Source organism: Tarenaya hassleriana, unplaced genomic scaffold (genome assembly GCF_000463585.1).
Source record: "Tarenaya hassleriana unplaced genomic scaffold, ASM46358v1 Cleome5, whole genome shotgun sequence".
In the NCBI taxonomy this organism is placed as follows: domain Eukaryota; kingdom Viridiplantae; phylum Streptophyta; class Magnoliopsida; order Brassicales; family Cleomaceae; genus Tarenaya; species Tarenaya hassleriana.
In genome coordinates this window covers 4,197,539-4,221,324 of record NW_010967707.1, presented here as the reverse complement: position 1 = coordinate 4,221,324, position 23,786 = coordinate 4,197,539, and the positions used below count along the sequence as shown (strand labels likewise).

At 40.1% G+C, this 23,786-nt stretch overlaps 3 protein-coding genes across 4 annotated transcripts; 1 reads left to right on the top strand and 2 right to left on the bottom strand.

The window, feature by feature from the left end:
• Positions 1–2,655: 2,655 nt before the first annotated feature.
• Positions 2,656–10,644, bottom strand: LOC104826848. Of its 2 annotated transcripts, XM_010559770.1 has the most exons (25): positions 10,360–10,644; positions 10,173–10,239; positions 9,742–9,857; positions 9,391–9,475; positions 8,959–9,012; positions 8,710–8,801; positions 8,528–8,631; positions 8,201–8,276; positions 7,207–7,633; positions 6,641–6,973; positions 6,347–6,553; positions 6,130–6,228; positions 5,966–6,038; positions 5,621–5,748; positions 5,206–5,503; positions 4,893–5,131; positions 4,680–4,804; positions 4,393–4,510; positions 4,111–4,166; positions 3,928–4,021; positions 3,676–3,853; positions 3,528–3,596; positions 3,352–3,455; positions 3,183–3,245; positions 2,656–3,063 (listed from the first exon to the last, which is right to left on the bottom strand). In XM_010559770.1, exons 2-25 carry the CDS (start codon positions 10,194–10,196, stop codon positions 2,956–2,958), a joined length of 3,270 nt encoding a protein of 1,089 aa, XP_010558072.1. In that variant the 5' UTR covers positions 10,197–10,239; positions 10,360–10,644; the 3' UTR covers positions 2,656–2,955. The 2 variants fall into 2 exon arrangements, with proteins under 2 accessions (XP_010558072.1, XP_010558071.1); XM_010559769.1 differs by lacking the exon at positions 10,173–10,239.
• A 2,163-nt stretch (positions 10,645–12,807) lies between these two features.
• LOC104826847 (clathrin heavy chain 1) lies at positions 12,808–22,577 on the top strand. Its single transcript, XM_010559768.2, has 30 exons — positions 12,808–13,097; positions 13,509–13,713; positions 14,347–14,435; positions 14,567–14,645; positions 14,726–14,853; positions 14,966–15,064; positions 15,161–15,269; positions 15,481–15,560; positions 15,640–15,867; positions 15,956–16,021; positions 16,217–16,333; positions 16,442–16,639; positions 16,724–16,840; positions 16,953–17,012; positions 17,211–17,297; positions 17,412–17,495; positions 17,582–17,716; positions 17,804–17,866; positions 17,940–18,044; positions 18,118–18,230; positions 18,324–18,576; positions 18,665–18,801; positions 18,897–19,175; positions 19,264–20,266; positions 20,365–20,850; positions 21,019–21,189; positions 21,269–21,454; positions 21,555–21,677; positions 21,785–21,895; positions 21,995–22,577. Exons 1-30 carry the CDS (start codon positions 13,053–13,055, stop codon positions 22,142–22,144), a joined length of 5,106 nt encoding a protein of 1,701 aa, XP_010558070.1. The 5' UTR covers positions 12,808–13,052; the 3' UTR covers positions 22,145–22,577.
• Positions 22,578–22,783: 206 nt separating this feature from the next.
• On the bottom strand, positions 22,784–23,712 carry LOC104826846 (RING-H2 finger protein ATL66-like). Its single transcript, XM_010559767.1, has one exon. It carries the CDS (start codon positions 23,492–23,494, stop codon positions 22,973–22,975), a length of 522 nt encoding a protein of 173 aa, XP_010558069.1. The 5' UTR covers positions 23,495–23,712; the 3' UTR covers positions 22,784–22,972.
• Between the last annotated feature and the right edge of the window lie 74 nt (positions 23,713–23,786).

Sequence of the window (23,786 nt, the reverse complement as noted above, 5' to 3'; positions counted from 1 at the left end):
AGAAAGAAAGCATGGAGTTTACCATTTCTTTCAACACCCTATTCTTTCTTTCCGCTACACCGTTTTGTTGTGGTGTATATGGAGCGGTCGTCTCATGAATCACGCCTACGGATTCAAAGAATGTCGGATCATAATATTCTCCTCCCCTATCGGTTCTAAGCTTCTTGAGCTTAACCCCGAGTTGTGTTTCAACCTCGGACTTATACATCCTAAACTTATCCAAAGCTTCGTCTTTAGAATGCAACAAGTAAACGTAGCATAACCTAGTCGAATCCTCAATAAACGTAACTACGTACTTTTTATTTCCTAGAGACGGTGTATTATGAAAATCGCATAAGTCACTATGCACAAGTTCTAGAATGTCCGAACTTCTTTCTACGTTTGGAAATGACAGCCTCGTAATTTTTGTTTTCATACAAGTAACGCAACGATGATCATTCTCCAATTCACATGGTGGAATAAGATCTAACTTAGACATTACATGCATCCGTTTAAAATGAACGTGACCTAATCTAGCATGCCATAAATCTGAAACATTGGAAGAGAGAACATACAAAGAAGTACTCGGTTTATTAATATTGAGTTTGAACATCGAATTACATAGATAGCCTTGTCCAACAAAAATCCCCCCTTTGGACAATACAAACTTATCAGCCTCAAACACCATTTTGAACCCGAATCGATTCAATACGCTACCCGACACAAGATTCTTTCTAACACCCGGTGCATAAAGCACATCTCGAAGAGTAAGAGTTTTCCCGGATGTAAACAACAAATCTACTTGTCCCTTTCCCAAGACATCAACCGTAGATTCGTTGCCCATGTAAAGCACGCTTCCATCCTTGACGTCCTCAAACGTCTTGAATAGGTTGCGGTCTTTACATATGTGTCTCGTAGCGCCCGAATCAATCCACCAAGAGTTATCACTCTCCTGCACACGCTTCCATCCTTGACGTCCTCAAACGTCTTGAATAGGTTGCGGTCTTGAATAGGTTGTGTCAACAAGAGTAATCGTACCTTGGTTGGGTTGGCCTTGGTCGTGTTTGCCTTGGCCTTGACCCTTCTTTCTATTCTTGTAAGAATAGCAATCCTTTTTAAAGTGTCCGGGCTTGTTGCAGAACCAACAACTCCCACTCGGCTTAGGCCTTTTGTTTGAGTGGCCTTTCGGGGATTTGTTTGGCCTCTTTTGGCCCCGTTTCTTCTCTTCCTCCACCACATGAACCGTAGTAGACGAAGAAACATGTGTGTCTTTCTTGTCATGCATTCGAAAGTTCTCTTCAATCCGAAGATGCGATCCCAATTGCTCAAGGTTCATATCCTCTTTCCTATGCTTCAAGGAACGCTTAACGTCCTTCCAAGATGGTGGTAGCTTGTCAACAATAGAAGAAACCATAATGGTTTCATCCATTTTCAACTCATGTTGAGTGAAACTACTCAAGATCCTCTGGAGCTCATGAAATTGCTCCATAACCGGTCTTGCATCCACCATCTTGTAAGCGTTAAACTCGCTTACAAGAAACCTCTTACTCGAGGCATCTTCCGACATGTATTTCTCTTCCAATTTCGACCACAATTCTTTTGCAGTCTCTATATTTTGATACACATCAAAAAGGGCATCGGATATACCGTTCAATATGTGTCCGCAACACACATAATTGTCGTTGTCCCACTTGTTCTTCGTGCGTGCTTGAGCTAGCGTCTCTTCTTCATTCTCCGATCCGGTCGTGGAGTGCTGATCACATACGCCACGTGCAACGTAGTAAGAAGAAATTTTATCTTCTTTTGCCACCGCCGGAAAGCCACGCCCTCGAATTTTTCGAGTTTGTGAAAATCAAGAGTTAGATCTCTCACCGAAGAACTCATACCTGTCATTCGATTTCCCTTTCCCCGTGTATCCGAAATAAAAAATAACGTTTTAGATTGTTATATAAATGTGGGTCTGGATACAGCAAGAAAGAACAATAAAAACAATGAAATCGAAATAAAAACGAAAGAACCGGATATGATCTTCTAGGCGTGTAGAACATTTTCCTAAAACGTTATTCCCTCCCCACCGAGCAAAGGAGAAACCCGAGAATACGTTTAGAGATACAAAGAAGATCAGCAACGATTGATCTGCTCCTCAAACGTTGCCCGAAACAGAAAAACTAGAGAAAGAAGATGAACAGTAAAAGATGGTGAAGAAGTAGCAAGTTTCTTCACCAACAAGGCTCACAAATCTCTCAAAAATCAATTAGATTTCATACTCCTCTGTGTTCAGACGTCTAGGAATGTTTTTAACACTCCAAAAGTAAAAAGGTGCAAGGATAGGGAAGTTTTTTCCGAACAGACACGATTTTTCGTTCATTTGAACAACTCAGAAAAATCAGGCGGGTCGCTCATTTTTCGAGCGGTCGCTCATTTTCCATTTTTTGTTCATCAGAGAAAATGAGCTACCCGCTCATTTTCCTGACCGGTCGCTCATTTTTCAAGCGGTCGCTCATTTTCCGAGCGGTCGCTCATTTTCCCCAGTTTTGTTCATCAGAGAAAATGAGCTACCCGCTCATTTTCCGAGCGGTCGCTCATTTTTTGAGCGGTCGCTCATTTTTTGAGCGGTCGCTCATTTTTTCCAGTTTTGTTTTATCGGAAAAAACAAGCCAAACGAGCCACCTTCAATATCTTCCGACTAATCCTTAACACTTAACCAATTCACGACACGTCTTTTACAAGCATTTTACTCCTCCACCACACTTGTAATACACGTGAAACAAGAATCCTTTGAGAGATTTTAAATTCCACCAATCTACTCTAAAATAACTAACACAACACATTACAAACAAATGGACAACAGAATGTTTATATACTTAGAAGAAAAAAAAACCGGATCTTGGTGTGAGTGAATGCTAATGCTCATATGATGAAAACAGCAAGACAAAAGCGTATGAAGCTGAAGCAGAGAGAGGATGAGGTACCTTCTCATATATTCCACCATTTCCGCTTCTCCATTTGCTTCGCGAGCTCCTGAGCCATCGACGCAAAGTTCTCTGCCCCGCTCTGTAGCTCTGCTGTTCTCTCGCTGATTCTCTGTCGCGAGGAAAAAACAAACACACACATTTTTGAAAGTTTCGGATCAAATCCTTACATCTTAGAAAGAGTAACATGTTGTCTGATTCGGGGTATTTTTCCGATTTTTATACGCTGACCTCGAGTTTTTCTTGCCGTTCCAGAAGCTTGTCTCTTGCTTGTGAAGCTATGGCAGAGGTTTCCTGGAAATTGCTTTTACCATATGTCAGAGACAAAACATACGTACATACCTTGAGGCAGTAAACACTAACGGCTTTGCTTTAGATGGAGAGTTTGTATTTAACTTACCCCGGCTTTTCTGTATTTGGCCTTAATTTCATCCACTGTCCTCGTTCTTGGTTGTGCATCGCTTGAAGCTCCTTCGAACAATCTCTCCTTCTCCGTTCTTTTATCTGCCAAACAACCTTAAGACATAATGATCGAGACATCCGAAATCAGGACACAAGGAGATTAGATCTCGTCACCTTTCTTTTCGTTTTTGTTTGTCCTGGATGCCGGCAACACAGTCACAGGTTCATCAATCTCGATGTCATCTAAAGGTATCAGAATACATTCAGGTGAAATTCAAGAACGGGGGATAACAGGAAAGGAATAACTAAGGAAGTTACAAACCTATGTTCAGCTCAATGATCTTTTCATCGTCTACATTGGCAGCTGACGGCTTTAAATATGGCGGGTTAGAGAAGATGTCCACCAAGTGTGAAAAGTCTTGTGCTCGGTCCACCTTCTTCTGTTCGTTGCTTGATCTGAAACCCTTAATAATGCCACCGAGGAATCTAGCACCGCCTTCCTGTGGCAACAGATTTTTCTTAGCAGAATTTTAAAACCATGAAAATGAGTTGACAGCTTGAAAGCAGAACCAACCTGGTTTTTCTTGTGCGTCGGGAATTGACTTAAGGTGGCATCAGCAGCAGCCGCAAGAACTTTGTCGTGAAGAGAAGGTAAAGTCTCCGGAATCCTAAGATAAATAGAACTAGTATTAGTGAATTCTTCGAGTTTGTAGTCACTTGAAAACGAAATACAGAAGAGAAGACAGTAAGCAATAACCTGAAGCCATTTTCATGGGCCAGATATGACAGGATAGCGACTTCACACCCATTTACCTGTAGATAGATCCGGGTTTTACCAGTAATTAGTTTAGGTGGCAATATATGATACACGGCCATGACATCCTAGATGCATGTCAATCATAAATAGAAGAGGCAACAAGTTTTATGAACTTAATAAACATCATAAGGTTGTATTAGTAGTTTATTTGCTTGCTAATTTGTGTTGAAGGTGAAAGATAAAAGCAGTGGCCCTTTAGGGCAAAATAAAGATAAGCCTCACCAGGACAACATGCCCCCTATCATCAGAACATACTGTCTTCTCCATGTTAGTCTTGAAGTTCCACCTAAGAAGTGACATCAGAGCGCTGTCTCCCACAACTTCAAGATCTGGGAAAGATCTGTCCACGGAAGGAAACCATTTCAAATTCCCAGTTACCAATATGTGTATGCATACTATTTCCGGAGTATCTTCTGGAGCTTGTAAAAGCATGTTATCAGAATGTGTTTCATAGCTGTGTTGTATTCAGGATGATACATGGATACCATGAAATGCTACCAGAACATTACCTTATTTCAATATGTCCTGTTCGGTAAAGCAGAAGCACCCCACATTCTTTGCCGCCTTTTTTAAGGGTTCCCATCCAGCAACATGGCCTTGAAAGATTCACTTCTCTAGTGCAATCAAGACATTCCTAGGTGTTGAAATGCATGTTCTTCTCATCAGACAAAGGAAGCAAGATATTACAGGAACCATAAACAAAGAAAGATCAGCTAATATACCTGAGACAGAGACTTCAAAGAACACAAGCGTAGTGCATCCTCACAACAGATCAGAAATTGTGAACTTGCTAATATTTGACCAACAGGTTTGATCTTACTGGCAGCATTGTGTTCACCTTTTGGTGGAGGGTTCACACTGTTAGCATTAGTAAAATGAGTTTTGTCCACAGCTTCCCCCTTCCCGGGGGACACTTGGGCAGGTTTCTCATTGGGCATTTTGGAGTTTTCACTGAAGTCCTCTGCATGATAAGAGGTTCATGGAGAATGGATGTACCAGAAACATTTTTTTTAATCTTTAACAGAGAAAACTTACCTATAGTGTGCATAGAGATGGCAGTTGGGTTCTTCAGAAGTCTTGGGAACGAGGCACGAATATCCCCTGAGTTACCATCTAAAAGAACAACCTCTGTATCCTTTGTCATTGCATACAAGATCAACTCTTCAAGAACCTCTGGATTTTTGGAGTCATCATTTGATTCATTTGGACCAGTTATTTTTTCAGTTGATTCTGGAAATGACTTCACCGAGAGCGACGTGATTGGGGAACTTTGATCAGATATGCTGTTTGAAAGAAATAATACTGATGATGCAGCAATGTCGAGCATTCCAACCTGAAATATGGATTGAAAAGCACAAATAGTCGATACTCGTCACTGATATTCTGATTTCTGTACTTTCCAGGAGAGTGGCCATATGACAAAATTTAGAAACTGGAAGTGAATGCCTACCCTGCCACATTTGAATCCTACAGCAAGCCTTCTTGCAGACTGCACAAATCGCAATTCGCAAACAGGAGAACTCAGGAAGGAAAATGCAGCATACCACCGAGGTCCATCGTCTTGTTGCAAAGTGTGAACTGCAGAATTTGAAGAGATAGCATGAAACGAAAACAGAAATAGAAACTGAAAATGTCCTCAACGGACCATTAAGAATTTTTTTCTTTTGGCCAATCTCTCCAGTGTCAGAATCAGAACCCATCTGGGTCAGTTGTAAAGCATAAAAAAAACCCTACAGACACTACAAAAAAGAGAAAGATAAAAAAAAGATGCTTAGGCATCATAAGGTGATCAAACCTTGCTTATCATGGATGGTAACAATCGTAAAACTTGTTTCACTCTTATGACCAACCAGCTTGCATATACGGACCTAAATATCCAGAAAGAAAATTGATAGAATCAACTGGACAGTGAATGAAAGCGACACATGAGAAGGTATTAACAGAAACAGGCCGTCTTACCATACCACATTCTTTGCCAACAGCTAAACACAAAGTCTTAGAGCAGAAGTCAAGTGCAGATACTGATGCGTCTGCCCCAGTTAAATCAACACCATTTACCTGGTCATTGGGTGAAGGATTAAAAACTAATTTCAATTTCTCACCGAAAGACCAACAAGATTATAAATTAAACTTCTTAAGGTAAAGGTCACAAAGATCAGAAGTTCCGAATCCATGCCTTGGACTCTAAGGTATAAAGAAGGTACAGAATTGGGAAAGACGCGTCCCATATTCGCACCGACCCATCTTGATATCCTGCTATGTACAGTCTCTCAAGCTTGTAATCTTCAGATTGATTTGGAACACCACCAGTCAGAGGCCATTTTGCATTTGCATTTGCTCTTAATGGAGAGCACGGTGTTCGAGCTTTTGCTGCTAGAACTATCTAATCAGGAAAGAAGAAGTAGATTAATAGCCTCATACCGGTATCACAATCCAGAGACTGTTCTAACTTGAGTCACGGGCAGACTACCTCGGAAAATGTCCTTGAGGATTTATCATCTCCGTTTAGCGGAGCAAGTACTGTGACTGTCATATATGGATCCGTTGTTGGTACAACCATAGGATATGGCAGGGGAGAAACAGAAACTTGCTCATCTTTCTGAGACATCAGGGAAGCCAGGTGGGTGTCATCATATGCATGTAATTGTCCTGGATTTGTCAATAGAAACAGAAACATTCCACTGCTCCTTGAACTGGCAATCGATGACAAGACCATATCAGCAAATGAACCATTTAGGGTGAGGTCAACGCGGCCGACACATTTCATACTTCCCATACCAGAAGACCAATCAAGGCTCAACATCTGCACAGAGTGATCAGTAACAAGACCCCATATCAGCACATGTATTTGTGGATGGATAGTGGAAATTCCATTATTGTGTATCAACTGCTACACAAATGCAACATTGTTAGAAAATTTTTAAAATTCCTTCACTTGGATGCCAAAGTATCCAAATATTGGCAACAACTTCATTTTGCAATTGGCTTTGGAACAACCAGACTACTAGAAAGTGCTGACTTCAGTTGAATTCTCACCGTAAGAACTTCTTCAGAACCAATAACGTCACCACCATAAATGAAGAGCTTTCCACCATCTCTGCGAGATACATCCAAACACCAATGCATAACAATGACAGGAAGTCTTTTCTCAGCCGACGACAATTGAAGCTTAACGACATGATTAGATGACTTTCTAACATTTCCATCAGAGAAGTTCCAAAATAATATATCTCCATCCACATAACCAACAGCAAGAACTGAACCATCATCCGACGCCCAACAAAGAGAACTTATCTCTTTCCCCTCCAATTCAAGATCAGAAAGCTCAGTGTGTGTAGCTTCTGGAGAATTTGCTACTGTTTTACCCTCCAAAGGTAAATCTTTGTTTCCTCGAACGAACACGACATGATCTTCTGAGGCATCCCAGAGAAAAAGTAACCCAGTTGAAAATGCAATCAACAATCTGCAGCAGGAAGCATCCTTCAAATTTATTAAACGAACTGATAAAGAATGGAATACATATGCCAATAGGAAATAAACAAAAGGGACAAGGCTACAGAAACACTGAAATAAAAAAGAAGACATTTGTCTATCTACAGGACTAGTATCACAGATTTAACAAAAACCGGGACCAATACGTTTCTCATTAATGGCAGAGATTAAGATCAGGAATTGCTCACATCCCGTTGAGCTATGATATTTTAGGATGCACATACTCTAATTTCAGAATTGGCAATGGTGGATGTGGGGGCAAGATATTTATTAAAAAAACAGAGGCAACAGTCAGAAGTGAAGCAGGAAAAAGCAGCTTATCTTGATAAACATCAAAAGTTTGTGTTAACCACCAACTACTAAGACGAACAGTGACAGATCAATTTTAGAGGCACAAAAGGGCAATGTTCTTTGACAAACCTTTACTTATTGAAGAACGAGAAGACTTTGGTCGAATTAATGATAGATCATGAAATTAGATTAACAAAATTTATTTCACAATGATTTCCATCCACAAGCCAGAAAACACTTGCCACACCTATTTCCTTTGGAACAAGGTTGGGAGAGAAGTCCGACAATGGGATGTTCAATAGGCGACGAAAGCCCTGCTGCTTCTGCAAAAGAGAGAACGAAAAGGATAGAATAAGCAAAGAACACATTTAACCAATAAACAGACAAAATATAGGATCATGAACTGATAAAGGAAGCATCTTTGTTAACTTCAGCATGTAGAAATGATCTAAACCTAAGCAAAAATGTGGATGGAGACTAAAGTTCTTATTGAAATTAAGCAAATTAAAACTTGGAAATTTCATGAAAGTTTCTAAACTCATATGGAGATAACATGGAAAGCAAAAAAAAATACCAGCTAAAGCATCAGTGGGAACGTAATAAGGAAGCTGCACTAGTTTCCCTTCTTCAGCATTGTACTTTATGACAGACACCATACCATATTCATCACCAATGTGCCTGAAAGAGAGAGATTAAAAAGCGTCAATGAAGCCATAGCGAGAAGTAAACTACAATACGTTTTAATAAGCTCAATACATGTAACCGGTGCCCTGAAGAATTGAAAAAGCCGTAATGTTGGATTCCCATTGAAAGCTCGAAGCTGTCTGCCTAAGATCCAAGTCCCAGACCTAATACATAACAAAAAAACTGATAATGTAACCTACAAAGTATGGCATTGAACAATAACAAAGCAAAATGGATTATCAGAAAATAGAAAGATCAATCAAGAGAAGTAAATGCATAAGCTGCAATGTTAAAAATTCAAACATGACGTTCAATTAATACCTGAATCTCATTTTCACTTGAGATGCTAACCAGAAACCCTTGGTTTTGTATGAACTGTAAAAAATATGGAAAATAATTCAAGTAGAGATGTTAGTCAACTTAGATAATCAAATAGAAGGTTTTAATATATTTTATCAAAGAACAATCATATTTCTCCAGAAAGGAATGGATCAGAAATCATTTCTAACTACTGCAGCACCCAAAATATCATCAACATGCAAACCATATTTAAATATGAAAACTAGCTTATTTAGTGGTAAAACATGCATCCACCCAACTTCTTACAAAAAAAGAAACAAAGTGGAAATCAGAAAATTAAGCTGGAAACACATTGACGAATGGAAAGAAATCAAATGAAATCTATTATAAGGCACCATTAGGATGTTTACATAATCCCTGAACAAATCAAGAGGTGTGTAGAACTTTACAAACCTCCAAGTTTTTGAAAGGTAGTTGTTTGGGCGACGCAAGAATTGCTTCAATGTTATCTCCTCCAATCACTTTTATCCTTCCATCTCTGTAGCAGGTGAAAATTCAAAATTAAGTTCTACATTTTCAATTAGGTAGAGATCATGAGAAGGTGATATGGTTTCTCATGTCCATCATAGGTATGCTAGCAGTTGAAAGGAATAAAGAATCTCGATTGTTCAAAACGACCCTCAATCTCCTATAGGAAACACCATAATTACTTACAGTGTACTAGCTTTGGCTACTCAACCACAGAACTTAATGAATACATATCCTCCATTCGTTTTCAATGGCCAGACAACAAAAAGAACTTACAATGTGCCTATAGCCAAGAGGCTCTGAACTGGGTCAAAAGCAAGAACAGATGCTGTTGATGGTATACCATAGTGGATGACAGTATGAGGATCCAAATCTGATGTTGCCAAATATCCCTGTGAAAGACCATATGGTTTATGAACATCTAGAGCCAGAAGAAAAAAGAAAAGAGCTTTCTTGCCTATATTTAGTGAAGATTCAGAGTCGTCACAGAAGAGAAATAACGCAATGGTTGAAGATAAAGGTTCCAAGGCTGTTTAATCATGGCATAGAGGAATAGCCCGAAATAGTCTATGCATATGATGAAGTAAAATACGGTTTCAGTCCTAAAGTAGTCATCTTTTCATCAAACTAGAACAAGGTCCCAAGACATTGATTTTGTCTAATGCCTCTTACACGAAGTTCTTGATTTTGTCTAATGCAACTCTTACATGAAGATCTCCCTGCAAGCGCATCAACTTCCGAAGAAGTTTTAGAAAGCCTATGCTCCGATATTGGCTGAAATCCGGGGACGAATCGTTTAGGACGGTAAAGAAATGGAAGATTGATTCATGGAAACTCCTCACGGAAGAAGAAATAAAAATCTGATGGTAGAAGAAAGGAAAGGAAACGAAGTACCTGGGGCCGAGGAGACGTGGGAGAATTGTGATCGGCGGAGGATTTCTGTAGAAATTTTCTGGCGAACATGGAATCGATTCAAAGGGGAGATGAGCTGATCTTTCTGCACCTCCGGCGATGGACGACCCGTTTCAGACGAGACAATTCGATTCCGACAAATGCATCGGTCGGCGAGGAGGTGGACGGATCGCGTTGGAGATGTTCGTCGGAATATGCGCAGAATGTGAGCGTTTGATTTCAAAAGACGAGAGATGTGAGGAAGACGTGAGATTTGAACTCGTGTCCGAGAAATTGTCTAAGAAAACAAGGCCTAAATTTGAATTATTAGTCCAAGAATAATGTTCTTTCTATTATTTTTTTTGTTATTTTGTTTTGTTTTTTTATTGGATTGTGTTTTTTTTAATAAAGTTTGTAGTACGCAATAGTCGAAAGTATTATAAAGCGAAACACAACAAAAAACCCATTTTGATCCAATATTAGGTTAGTTGAATAAAAAGTAAATATCCATTTTTTTTTTTTTTGGTTGAATTTTCACGATGTACGGATTTTAATAAAGAATTTTAAATATTGAATTTAATTTTGGTAAGTGGTGAATTTGATAGTTTTTTCTTAAGTTAAGAGGATTAAGTAAATCTAACATTAGTTAAGAAATTCTAAAAGGACGAAAAAAGAAAGGACAACGCCCACCAAATCCACGGATGCCAACGTGTCGCGTGAAAATGGTAACAACTTCTCTCTATTACTAATGGTATCATGCGATGCACCATGTCCACACATTCCCTCCACGCATAGTTTAAACTACATAGAATCGTTAAAAAAACAATATTTTTTATTATGGGTTTTCATGTTTTTCTATCACGGATATTCAGTTAAAATAATAATGTTCGTTAATGGGTGTTTACCTCGTACATGGAGGAAGAAGAGAACCTTGGGTCCAAATGAACGGAAGAATAGGGAGAACATCGGATCCAAATGCACGGAAAAGGAGAATCTTGAATCTAAATGGATCGAAGGAGAGAATCTTGGATCCAAATAGAGAGGAGGGTAAAGACCCACTTGATGAAAGATGCCGTATTATATTTCTATAAACTAGGGTTTTTGTCTCGTTGAACAGAAAATGGTCTGTATTGGTTCAATCTGTTGTCTCTTCTCACAGAAAGAGCTTTTGACCTGCTCTGGTTCTCTCTCCAGTTTCCACCTTAAGGCACTCTTCTTCTCCATTAATGCCCTTAATTTGTTCTTAGAAGCAAAACCCATGTTTTCATAAACTGATCTTCATATGTTCCGAAACACCGGCAAGGATCATCCAAAAGAAACTATATATCTCAAGAATGAATCTGGTTTTCATAGCTCAGATTCAGAATCTGCTTTTCGGGTTTGCGTGTGGTTATGACATGCATGTATATATATAGGATTACGACGCGGCGGTGGAATTTTACCGGGCACCATTTCTTGTGGAATCGAACTCCGATGATCCAGAAATGCATAGCGTAGTGGATCGTGTCAGAATGCCTGAACCCACGAAGAAACATTCCCATCACCGGAAAAACGTCGATTTCTTGATCCGAAACGTTATATATATATACTGTTCGGGTCTGCCCAAAAAAAAAAAACAGGTATGCATCTTTTGATGGATACACTTGCTGATTTTTGCGAGTACTTGGACTGAGGTGGGAATACCAAATATTCATTTGACTCTTTGGAATTGGAAACAAGAAAGAAACGAACCATCGAACATGGATAAGTTTCAGTTAAGAATTATCGTTCGGATCCAACCTGGTTAGCTCAACCGGTGAAACGGGACGCGAGTTCGAATCTCAGTTTAGAGAGGAGTTATTCACATGGAATTAGTCTAGCTTCGGTACAAGATACCCAATTACCAAAAAAAAAAAAATTCTCATTTGCATATCCGAATCCAATTTTTATTTAAAAAAATACTGGTTTGTAATTTTTAATTAACTTTTTATTTAAACAATATAAATATTTTTGTAATTATGTAATGTTATTTAGCGTCTGTTAAAATTGCCAAATCCAATCTACGAATGAATCCAAATTCGTAACGACGGGAAAATACATACTAAGATATATATATATATATATATTTGGTTTGACATACTAAGAGATATTAGGATACCCAAAGAGGACTGACTTCATTTATTGCATATGGATTTCAATGGAGAGGTTTATCATTGTTACTAACCTATTAACAAAACCATATTTTCTACATGTCTTTGAGAAACTGCCAAGCAAAACAAATCGAACGTTAGATTCAAAGATTCGAATCCTAATTTTTCAAAAACCCAATTCTGAATCTATCATGGAAGCGGATACCATACATAACCGGCTGGTAATTTTGCCACCCCTACAACTCAGTTACAGCTCAGGCACTCGTAAACAAGTCGTCTCTTTTCGTTTATATTTTCCCCACTTTTTCCCCATATATTCCCAAGGAAGTAGCAGCATCCTCAGATTAGATCGCTGTTCGTCGTTTCTCTTTCGCAAAAAAGAGAATCTCTCTCTCTCTCTACCTTTCTCTTCTTCTTCTTCTTCTTCTTCTTCTCTGCTCTGCCCTCAGATCTCGCTGCGATTTTCGGAGCTTCCGCAGTGTCTCCTCACCTTGCTCCTCTCTCTCGGCCGTGGATCTGATTCCCTCTCCGTTACGCTGATTCACGCGCCGTCGATCCGAGGTCAACATGGCGGCTGCGAACGCTCCCATCACCATGAAGGAGGTCCTAACGGTTAGTTCTCCTTCATCCTTCCTCCATTTCCGTGTCGATGTATGTGTATCTCCCGGAATCGAGCTTAATTTTGTTCGTAATGGTGTTTGGAACTTCCACTGGTGCGATTTCTGATGATTTTGTCGGGCTCCGGTACAGTTGTTTGATTTGTTCGGTTCCTTTTTTGGTTTCTTACTGTTCGGAATTCTGCTTGATCTCTCCGGTTCCGTCAATTCTTTTTCCAAATGACTAGTTTGTGTTATGCATGTCTTCGATCTGATTTCTCATCGTGTCCTCAGATCTGTCTCTTGCGTGAATGTATTGTATCTTAGCTTGAAATTATTTTGAAGTGTAATTTTTTGATTCGGTATTCAGCGATCTCGTCACTAAGTAAATGAATTGTGGGACATGGTGGTTTATATTTTTTTGCAGCTTCCGAGCATTGGGATCAATCAACAATTCATCACGTTTACAAACGTTACTATGGAATCTGACAAGTATATATGTGTAAGAGAGACGGCGCCTCAGAACAGTGTTGTAATTATAGATATGAATATGCCGATGCAGCCTCTGAGGAGGCCTATCACTGCAGATTCTGCGCTCATGAACCCAAACTCAAGAATCCTTGCCTTGAAAGGTATTGAAATGTTTTGGTTTCTATTTCAAGAACTCTTTGTTCTTGTGATGCTGGTCACTTCTTACTTTTAGAATTGTGTTCTTTACTAGTTGTTTACAAGCCTATTATTGATATCTGTAATTTTGTTGTGTTGGCCGAGATTTTCTCTTTTTCTTGACATACTCCCAACATATGCTGTTGATTTTTTATAGAGATGATTTGACCTCGCATGGCCTTAACTTTCAGTCTGTTCTTCAGGATGGATAAAACACTTGATATGTAGTTTAAATGCGTTGGCCTTATTTTTTTTACAGTACCTGCACATGTTGTAATACCTTGATATATCTATTGTGGTAAATGAGCATAAAAACCTTAAATGAACTTGTAGCTCATGTTTCAGTTCTCTGCTGATATGTGATCTGTAATAAGATAATATGCATCATAAACTTGTCATGCAAAAGGAAACTAGTGTTTAATCCTATACATTTTTTAATCCAACATGTTTTCTCGCTTTAGGTTCTCTCTCAACCTGGTGTAGATCAAATAGTAATTCCAGTTTGTATTAGATGTTCCCTGAATGATGTCATTTTTGGTTATTACTTTTTTATTCTTTACTCCCAATGCTCACTTTTTTCTTTATATATTTGTACAAAGCTCAACTTCCGGGAACCAGTCAAGATCATCTACAGATCTTTAACATTGAGGCCAAAGCAAAATTGAAATCACATCAGATGCCTGAATCGGTAAATGCTGATCAAACATTATCCATCCTTGTCGCTTTTCATGTTGTTCATTATATATTAGCTTTCGAGGTGAGTTTGATTAGCTCCTGAATTTTATTTTTAGGTTACTTACCTCCCATGTTCATTTATAGGTTGTCTTTTGGAAGTGGATTACCCCAAAAATGTTGGGGCTGGTCACACAAACTTCCGTGTATCATTGGTCAATTGAAGGTCTGGTGTCTTCGTTCGACTTAATACAATCACTCTTCACATCATTTTTTACGATTCTGATTTTGCTGTGTACTTTACAGGCGACTCTGTGCCAGTGAAGATGTTTGACCGGACTGCCAATTTGTCAAATAATCAGATTATTAACTATAAAATCTCTCCTAATGAGAAGTGGTTGGTTTTGATTGGAATTGCTCCTGGCTCTCCTGAGGTATTGTTTATTTTCCTATCCTGCTAGTTTAATGTTTCACTAGGTTATATCCTTAGGTGCAATTAGGTTGCATGTTGTTGATTCAATCAGTGTTGCTTATTGTCTTCTATAGAGGCCACAATTGGTAAAGGGGAACATGCAGCTTTTCTCCGTTGATCAGCAGCGGAGTCAGGCCCTCGAAGCACATGCTGCATCGTTTGCTCAGTTTAAGGTAAACATCGCTGCAGTCCATTAGTGCAGACATTTTATGGGTTTCATTTTCATCATGATCTACAGTATGATCTGTCAATGTGTTACTCTTGACCAGGTCCTTGGAAATGAGAATCCTTCTACTCTTATATCCTTCGCAACCAAGACTTTTAATGCTGGACAGATCATATCAAAGTTGCATGTCATTGAGCTTGGTGCCCAACCAGGTTGTTGTCTTTCTGGCTGCTTTTGCTTCAGTCGTATTTCTGTCAGCTTTAGCCAGCAAGCTATATTTAATTTCATGGGCATTGAGATCTCTATATTTGAGCTCATAGCTAAGTAGGACATGAAGTTGCAGTTTCACATTCTACTGCATTTGATGCCAAAATTTTTCATTACAATTCTTGTAGGTACTCATCTGATGTCTGATCCTTGTAGGAAAACCATCATTCACAAAAAAGCAGGCAGATCTCTTTTTCCCCCCGGACTTTGCTGATGATTTTCCTGTAGCCATGCAGGTTTGTTGTTGCATTGGAACTTCAATTACCTTTAGTAACTCCCTGCTGAAAATTTCATGACAGAGACTTTTTCTGGCAGATCTCTCACAGATACAGTTTGATATACGTCATTACCAAGCTTGGGCTGTTGTTTGTATATGATCTAGAGTCTGCTGCTGCTGTATACAGAAATCGGATAAGTCCAGACCCAATTTTCTTGACAGCAGAAGCTTCCTCACTTGGGGGTTTCTATGCCATTAATAGGCGAGGACAAGTTCTTTTGGCTACTGTAAATGATGCTACTATAATTCCTTTCATAAGCGGTCAAGTATGTTCAAACTTTTATTCTGTATCATCTGGTATTACCGGCTGTCTCAGAATGCCATGCTAAGAACTCTCTGCCTTTGCATTGACAGTTGAACAACCTGGAGCTTGCTGTCAATCTTGCTAAAAGAGGAAACCTGCCTGGTGCAGAGAATTTAGTACGTGATATGTGCATCCTGGACGAATCTCACTTAAAGTGTCTAACACAAGCCAAATAACTAGTGTTTATCTCTTTTTTAATTGCATAGATATTTTTTTCTTATTGGGATAACTAAAGTTGTCAAGTTCATGTTGGAGAAAAAGAAGAGTTGTATATTACTGTAAAGTTCCTCAAATTCAATTTGGCCTTGCAGGTTGTCCAGCGTTTCCAGGAGCTTTTTGCTCAAACAAAGTACAAGGAGGCTGCTGAGCTTGCTGCTGAATCTCCTCAGGGGATTCTCAGGACACCTGATACAGTTGCCAAATTCCAGGTATTCTCTTTATTGCATAGTCATACAGATAAGTCGGCTACTGATTTTTTTCTTCTAAATGAAGATACTTCCAATATCAAATTACGATTTGACTAAATAATTTTGCAGAGTGTTCCTGTCCAAGCTGGACAAACTCCTCCGCTGTTGCAATATTTTGGGACTCTTTTGACCAGAGGAAAGCTCAATGCATTTGAGTCATTGGAATTGTCTCGGCTTGTGGTGAATCAAAACAAGAAGAACCTTTTGGAGAACTGGTTGGCTGAGGATAAGTTAGAATGCAGCGAGGAACTTGGTGACCTTGTCAAAGTAATGTTTGAATTGACTATTTCCTTGTAATATGTTTTGATATCTGTTATATAGATTCATTCATGGCAACCTTTACTGCTCCAGACTGTGGATAATGATCTTGCTCTGAAAATATACATCAAAGCTAGAGCTACCCCAAAAGTTGTTGCAGCTTTTGCTGAGCGAAGGGAGTTTGACAAAATACTGATATACTCGAAGCAGGTAAACGACATGACCTAATTTTGCCTTCCCCTGTTATGGTTTTCTGATGGCAATTTCCTAGAGTTCATCAATTGTACTCATCAAGGTACCATTGTTTGATATTGTGATTTAGGTTGGGTACACACCTGATTATCTGTTTCTTCTGCAAACCATACTTCGCACAGATCCTCAGGTTAGTTTATTATTCTTTGGAGATCTGCGATCTATTAAAATCATGCAAGTCGTGCTTTACTGGGTATTTGCTGAGGAGCACACATGAGCCATGCATTAATCTCTCGTGAAATAATTTTGGCCCTGATGTTTAATTTCTGACGCAAATGAATCTTTTCCACTGAAAAAGATTAACAGTCTTTTGAATTTTTAATTGCAGGGAGCTGTAAATTTCGCGCTGATGATGTCTCAAATGGAAGGAGGTTCCCCAGTTGATTACAACACCATCACTGACCTTTTTCTTCAGGTGGGCGTGAAATTTTGATCCCTGTGTTTACACCGGCTTGTACATTGAATGTTGGCAGGACATGAGAATCATCGAATCATCTTGTGCTAATTTATTTTATTTGTGTATTCTCAGAGAAATTTGATCCGTGAAGCAACAGCTTTTCTTCTGGATGTGTTGAAGCCAAATTTACCTGAGCATGCTTTTCTGCAAACTAAGGTTGAGAAGAGTTGCTTGGTTTTATCTTTGTGTTCTCTGTATTCACCCGTCTTTTCTCTGAGATTTTAGATTCATTGCCAATTCAGGTGCTAGAGATCAACTTGGTAACCTTTCCTAATGTGGCTGATGCAATTTTAGCCAACGGGATGTTCAGCCACTATGATCGTCCTCGTATTGCTCAGCTTTGTGAAAAGGCTGGGCTTTATATCCAAGCGTTAAAGGTGTACATTTAATGTCTACTTTTGTTTTATTACCCCAAATGTATCTAGTCTTTCCACATAACTAATCTTCTGTTTCCTTTTGTGCAGCATTACTCAGAATTGCCTGATATTAAGCGTGTAATTGTGAACACACATGCTATTGAGCCTCAGGTAATTGTCTCTCGTAAATAATTTCAGTTGCTGAAACGTGGAGTTGCTTATCATCCCTATGCTCAAAATGCAGGCTCTTGTCGAGTTTTTTGGTACTCTTTCTCGTGAGTGGGCCCTGGAATGCATGAAGGATCTTCTGCTGGTCAATCTTAGAGGCAACCTTCAGATAATTGTCCAGGTATGTGTTGTAAGATGTCACTGTAAGGGCTTTGATTTCTTTACCTCACACTGACTTGTCCATATTTTTGCAGACCTGCAAGGAGTATTGTGAGCAACTTGGTGTTGATGGATGCATCAAACTCTTTGAGCAATTTAAGTCATATGAAGGATTGTACTTTTTCCTGGGTTCATATCTGAGTATGAGGTGATTGATTTGGGAATATGCTTTTGTTCTGTAAGGTAGCACGATTCATGTGTTGTATGCTGATGATGGTAATTTTTCCCATCTATGTGATAGTGAGGATCCTGATATTCACTTCAAGTACATTGAAGCTGCTGCAAAAACTGGGCAAATAAAGGAGGTTGAGCGTGTGACTAGAGAGTCTAACTTTTATGACCCTGAAAAGACCAAAAATTTTTTGATGGAAGCTAAGCTTCCCGATGCCCGACCCTTGATTAATGTCTGTGATCGTTTTGGCTTCGTTCCGGATCTCACTCATTACCTCTACACGAACAACATGCTTCGTTACATTGAAGGTTACGTCCAGAAGGTATGGAGTTTCATGAAACCTGTTGTAGAAGTATGAAAATTTCTTTTTTTTTCTCTATAGATGATTATATATGTGCCTGTGTTTGAAGGTGAACCCTGGGAATGCTCCCTTAGTCGTGGGACAGCTGCTTGATGACGAATGCCCTGAAGATTTTATCAAAGGTCTCATTCTCTCTGTTCGTTCATTGCTTCCTGTTGAACCCCTTGTGGAGGAGTGCGAGAAGAGGTGAATCCTTTTGGTCGTTCTACTTCCTGTCTATTTACATTTCTTCTTAAACTATTGTCCTTTGTCCCTGAGTCTAATTTTTTTTTAATTCTCAGAAATCGACTTCGTCTCCTCACTCAGTTCTTGGAGCATCTAGTTAGTGAGGGAAGCCAAGATGTGCATGTCCATAATGCATTGGGTAAAATCATCATCGACAGCAATAACAACCCAGAGCATTTCCTGACAACCAACCCTTACTATGACTCTCGGGTTGTGGGTAAGTACTGCGAGAAACGTGATCCTACCCTGGCAGTTGTTGCGTACAGAAGAGGACAATGTGATGATGAACTCATCAACGTCACCAACAAGAACTCTTTGTTCAAACTGCAAGCCAGGTATGTGGTCGTTGCATACCAGAATTTTTAATATACAAATGGTAGTTACTATCTGTGGCATGCTCATACACAATAATTCCAATTGCAGGTATGTAGTGGAGAGGATGGATGCTGAGCTTTGGGAGAAGGTTCTTGACCCAGAGAATGCTTATAGAAGACAGCTTATTGACCAAGTTGTTTCTACTGCTTTACCTGAAAGCAAGAGCCCAGAACAAGTTTCTGCAGCTGTTAAAGCGTTCATGACAGCCGATCTGCCCCATGAGCTTATTGAGCTTCTTGAGAAGATTGTGCTTCAAAAATCGGCATTCAGTGGAAACTTCAATCTGCAGAACCTGCTTATACTGACAGCTATTAAAGCGGATCCATCAAGAGTTATGGATTACATTAATAGGCTGGATAACTTTGATGGACCAGCTGTTGGAGAAGTGGCCGTTGAAGCCCAATTGTATGAGGAAGCATTTGCTATTTTCAAGAAGTTTAACTTAAACGTTCAGGCCGTCAATGTGTTGCTGGACAACATCAGAAGCATTGAACGTGCCGTTGAGTTTGCTTTCCGGGTTGAGGAAGATGCCGTTTGGAGTCAAGTTGCAAAAGCTCAACTCCGGGAAGGACTAGTCAGCGATGCCATCGAGTCTTTCATCCGGGCCGATGACACCACTCAATTCCTGGAAGTAATCCGTGCCTCCGAGGATGCTAATGTCTATCCCGACTTGGTTAGATACCTTCTGATGGTGAGACAAAAGGTGAAAGAACCCAAGGTTGACAGTGAGCTCATCTATGCATACGCAAAGATTGATAGATTGGGTGAGATCGAAGAATTCATTCTGATGCCAAATGTTGCTAATCTACAAAATGTCGGTGACCGCTTGTTTGACGAAGCTCTATATGAGGCTGCAAAAATAATCTACGCGTTTATATCGAACTGGGCCAAGTTAGCAGTCACACTCGTGAGGTTGCAACAGTTCCAGAGCGCTGTTGACGCTGCAAGGAAAGCAAACAGCGCAAAGACATGGAAGGAAGTCTGCTTTGCTTGTGTTGATGCAGAGGAATTCCGTTTGGCTCAGATCTGTGGTCTCAACATTATCATACAGGTAAAATAAATACCCTATCTAGCTTCACTCGAATTAAGGTTGATGCCACTATTTAGTTTTACTATGAATTTCACCGATGTTCTATTGTGCTTTAATAGGTTGATGACCTGGAAGAAGTGAGTGAGTACTACCAGAACAGGGGATGCTTCAATGAATTAATCTCACTTATGGAGAGTGGACTAGGGCTTGAACGCGCACACATGGGCATCTTCACCGAATTGGGTGTATTGTATGCTAGATATCGTCCCGAGAAACTCATGGAACACATCAAGTTGTTCTCAACTCGCCTCAATATCCCCAAGCTTATACGAGCCTGTGATGAGCAACAGCACTGGATGGAACTCACCTATCTGTATATTCAATATGACGAGTTCGATAATGCTGCGACCACTGTCATGAACCATTCTCCTGAAGCATGGGACCACATGCAATTCAAAGACATCGTTGTCAAGGTCGCAAATGTTGAGCTGTACTACAAGGCCGTTCACTTCTACTTGCAAGAGCACCCTGATATCATCAACGATATGCTCAATGTGCTCGTTCTTCGATTGGATCACACTCGCGTCGTCGACATTATGCGAAAGGTGCTCGGCTTGCATACCTCCCATTATTAGAGCGTCTGTCAAGGCATCGATCGTCCGTAACACGGATCATGCCAAAGCTGAGCGTGCCAGATTATCTTTGTGAGGTAGGGTGGGAAATCCAGGAATCTAACAATCTCTTTGAAAATTGTTTTTTTTTTTGGTATTCAGGCCGGTCACTTACGTCTTATCAAGCCATACATGGTGGCAGTTCAGAGCAACAACGTATCTGCCGTGAATGAAGCCCTGAATGAGATATACGTGGAAGAAGAAGACTATGATCGGTTGCGTGAATCTATCGATTTGCACGACAGCTTCGACCAAATTGGCCTTGCCCAGAAGGTGAGTTTAATAATCTGTAACACATTTGGTATCTTCCCTCGTTACGTAATAACCTATTTTTGTGAATGGTGTGAAACAGATCGAGAAACATGAGCTTCTGGAAATGAGACGTGTTGCGGCTTATATCTACAAGAAGGCAGGTAGGTGGAAGCAGTCGATTGCTTTGTCGAAGAAAGACAACATGTACAAGGACTGCATGGAAACAGCTTCACAATCCGGTGACCGTGAACTAGCGGAAGAGCTGCTGGTTTATTTCATCGAACAGGTAACCCCATCAAGCTCTTTCTCTTTGTAGGAAAAAACGGTTTGGTTTGAACGATGCAAAGCAACTTTTGTGTGTGTGTGTGTGTAATGTGAGAATGCAGGGTAAAAAGGAATGCTTTGCGACGTGCCTGTTTGTCTGTTACGATTTGATCCGACCAGATGTTGCTTTAGAACTCGCATGGATCAACAAAATGATCGACTTCGCCTTCCCCTATCTCCTACAGGTGCTTTTACACTATATTCATTACATGGTTAAAAGGATCATATGCTTGTTTTACTCGCATCCTCCCAAATCCAATGAGAGATACTAATGCGCCACCTCCCGTTGCAGTTTATAAGGGAATACACGGGAAAAGTAGACGAACTCATAAAGGACAAGATAGAGGCGCAAAACGATGTCAAGGCCAAAGAACAGGAAGAGAAGGATGTCATCGCTCAACAGGTTCATTTCTTTAAACCATCCCCCCCCCAAAAAAAAAATTACTCTTTAAAGTCCAAGCCAACGTTAATGTTTTCTTTTTTTAAATATACACGTAAACAGAACATGTACGCCCAACTACTGCCACTGGCACTACCAGCCCCGCCAATGCCGGGAATGGGAGGAGGGTTCGCTCCGCCACCGCATATGGGTGGAATGACGGGAATGCCCCCAATGCCACCATTTGGCATGCCTCCCATGGGAAGCTACTAAAAATATATACCAGCTCCACACGACGGCGATTCATAGACAAATCAGAAATCTACCCCTTCAGAGAGTCTTTATTTTGTATTCTTTATTATCATTAATTATTATCAAAGAAACGCCCCTCCAGAAATCTACGTTCCATGTCCATGGGTATGTGTGATTTTTTTTTTTTTTGCACTCTTTTATTTTGTTTGTAATGTGTTGTGTCTACGGGGGACCGTGATGGGATGAAAGGTGTTGTGGGAATAATGTCATCCCTCTTTTTTTTTTCCCTCGTGAGTTATTCAAAGTTCCACTTTGTAATGTTCTTTTGGGTAGAAACTGCATGGCAGTTGTTTTTTTGGGTTCCATCTGCTGCTATTGAAGTCATGTCTTTTGGACTGTTTGTATTTCATCCTTACATTGGGTTTTTTGTGTAATCGAGCCATAAGCCTGCCTATCTACGGTTTGCAGCTCAAATTTGGTTTCAAGTTAGTTTGGATTATTTTAGAAAAAACGTATCTATTACACTTTTATTCCAAATTTGGTTGGATATAAATATATACTTAAAATTCTAAATATTACCATAGTGGAGAGACAAATATGACGACCATATATACAACCATGGATTTATATAATAAACAGAGTATCTAGAATAAATACAAAAATGAAACCGTATAACCATTCATTCATTCATTCATTCTTGTATCAATAAATATCTTCTCGGACTAAAATACAACAGAAGAATTCTATAAAAATTTGGGGGCGAAAAAGTGAACAAAGATTCCACTACCACGCTCTTTGCATGAACAGAACAAAAGCGTCATACTCGCGACGCCGTCGTTTTGTGTATCGTTACGTGGCAATAGACACGGACGAGTCGACCCGGACAGAGACTCGACATATCGGACAACTCGACTCGCTCCTCAGCCACCTATCCACGCACTCGCAGTGATAACAATGTCGACACTGTGGCAACACCTTCACCTTATCCCCATCCTCGAATCCACCGAGACATATGCAACACTCACTCTCCTCAGCCACCGTCGCCGCCTCCGCCCCCGCCGCCGCACCGGCTTCTCTCCTACACAGAACCACCGGCAAGCTCCGGATCACCGCCGGATCTAGCCCTCCACCACCATCGGAGACGAAGCGCGTGAGGGGGAGCTGCGGTGGCGCGTGGGAATGGGGCAGGCGGAGGAGGCAGATCCGACGGATGTAGAGGGAGAGGAAAACTAGGAGGAGGGCGGTGGAGAAGACGACGACGGCGTAGAAGAGGGTCCTGCCGTGGATCTGGAAGTTCCGGTCGTCGTACTCCGTCTCATGCCAGTAGAAAACCGTCGACCCGTGAGGCGGCGGCAGCGGCGATGACGTCATTTCCCGGTGATGCTAAGATCGACGGTTTTTGGCGCGTGATTATGAACATATATATACACTCACACGTGTAGATGTGTATATATATATAGTGGTTTTTAGAAGAAGAACAAATATCATGGAGGAATTTTCAAGAGGTTCTAAGAGTAGTGTGCAGTAGTCAATTTTGGAGGAAGGTCGATGCCATCATGATCTTAAAATTAGGCACACTTGTTTCCTTTGGATATTTTATTATAATCTTATTATAATATATATATATATATATATATATATATATATATATATATGAAAAAAA

Excerpts from the sequence above, each read along its gene's own strand:
- LOC104826848 (XM_010559769.1), bottom strand. The coding sequence starts at position 10,428 with ATGTTCGCCAGAAAATTTCTACAGAAATCCTCCGCCGATCACAATTCT. Across the intron at positions 7,634-8,200 it reads CCTTGTTCCAAAGGAAATAG|ATTGTTGATTGCATTTTCAA; the intron begins GTGTGGCAAGTG and ends TTCCTGCTGCAG. Across the intron at positions 3,246-3,351 it reads CCAAATACAGAAAAGCCGGG|GAAACCTCTGCCATAGCTTC; the intron begins GTAAGTTAAATA and ends AGCAATTTCCAG.
- LOC104826847 (XM_010559768.2), top strand. The coding sequence starts at position 13,053 with ATGGCGGCTGCGAACGCTCCCATCACCATGAAGGAGGTCCTAACG. Across the intron at positions 13,714-14,346 it reads AAGAATCCTTGCCTTGAAAG|CTCAACTTCCGGGAACCAGT; the intron begins GTATTGAAATGT and ends ATTTGTACAAAG. Across the intron at positions 16,841-16,952 it reads TACTGATATACTCGAAGCAG|GTTGGGTACACACCTGATTA; the intron begins GTAAACGACATG and ends ATTGTGATTTAG.
- LOC104826846 (XM_010559767.1), bottom strand. The coding sequence starts at position 23,494 with ATGACGTCATCGCCGCTGCCGCCGCCTCACGGGTCGACGGTTTTCTAC.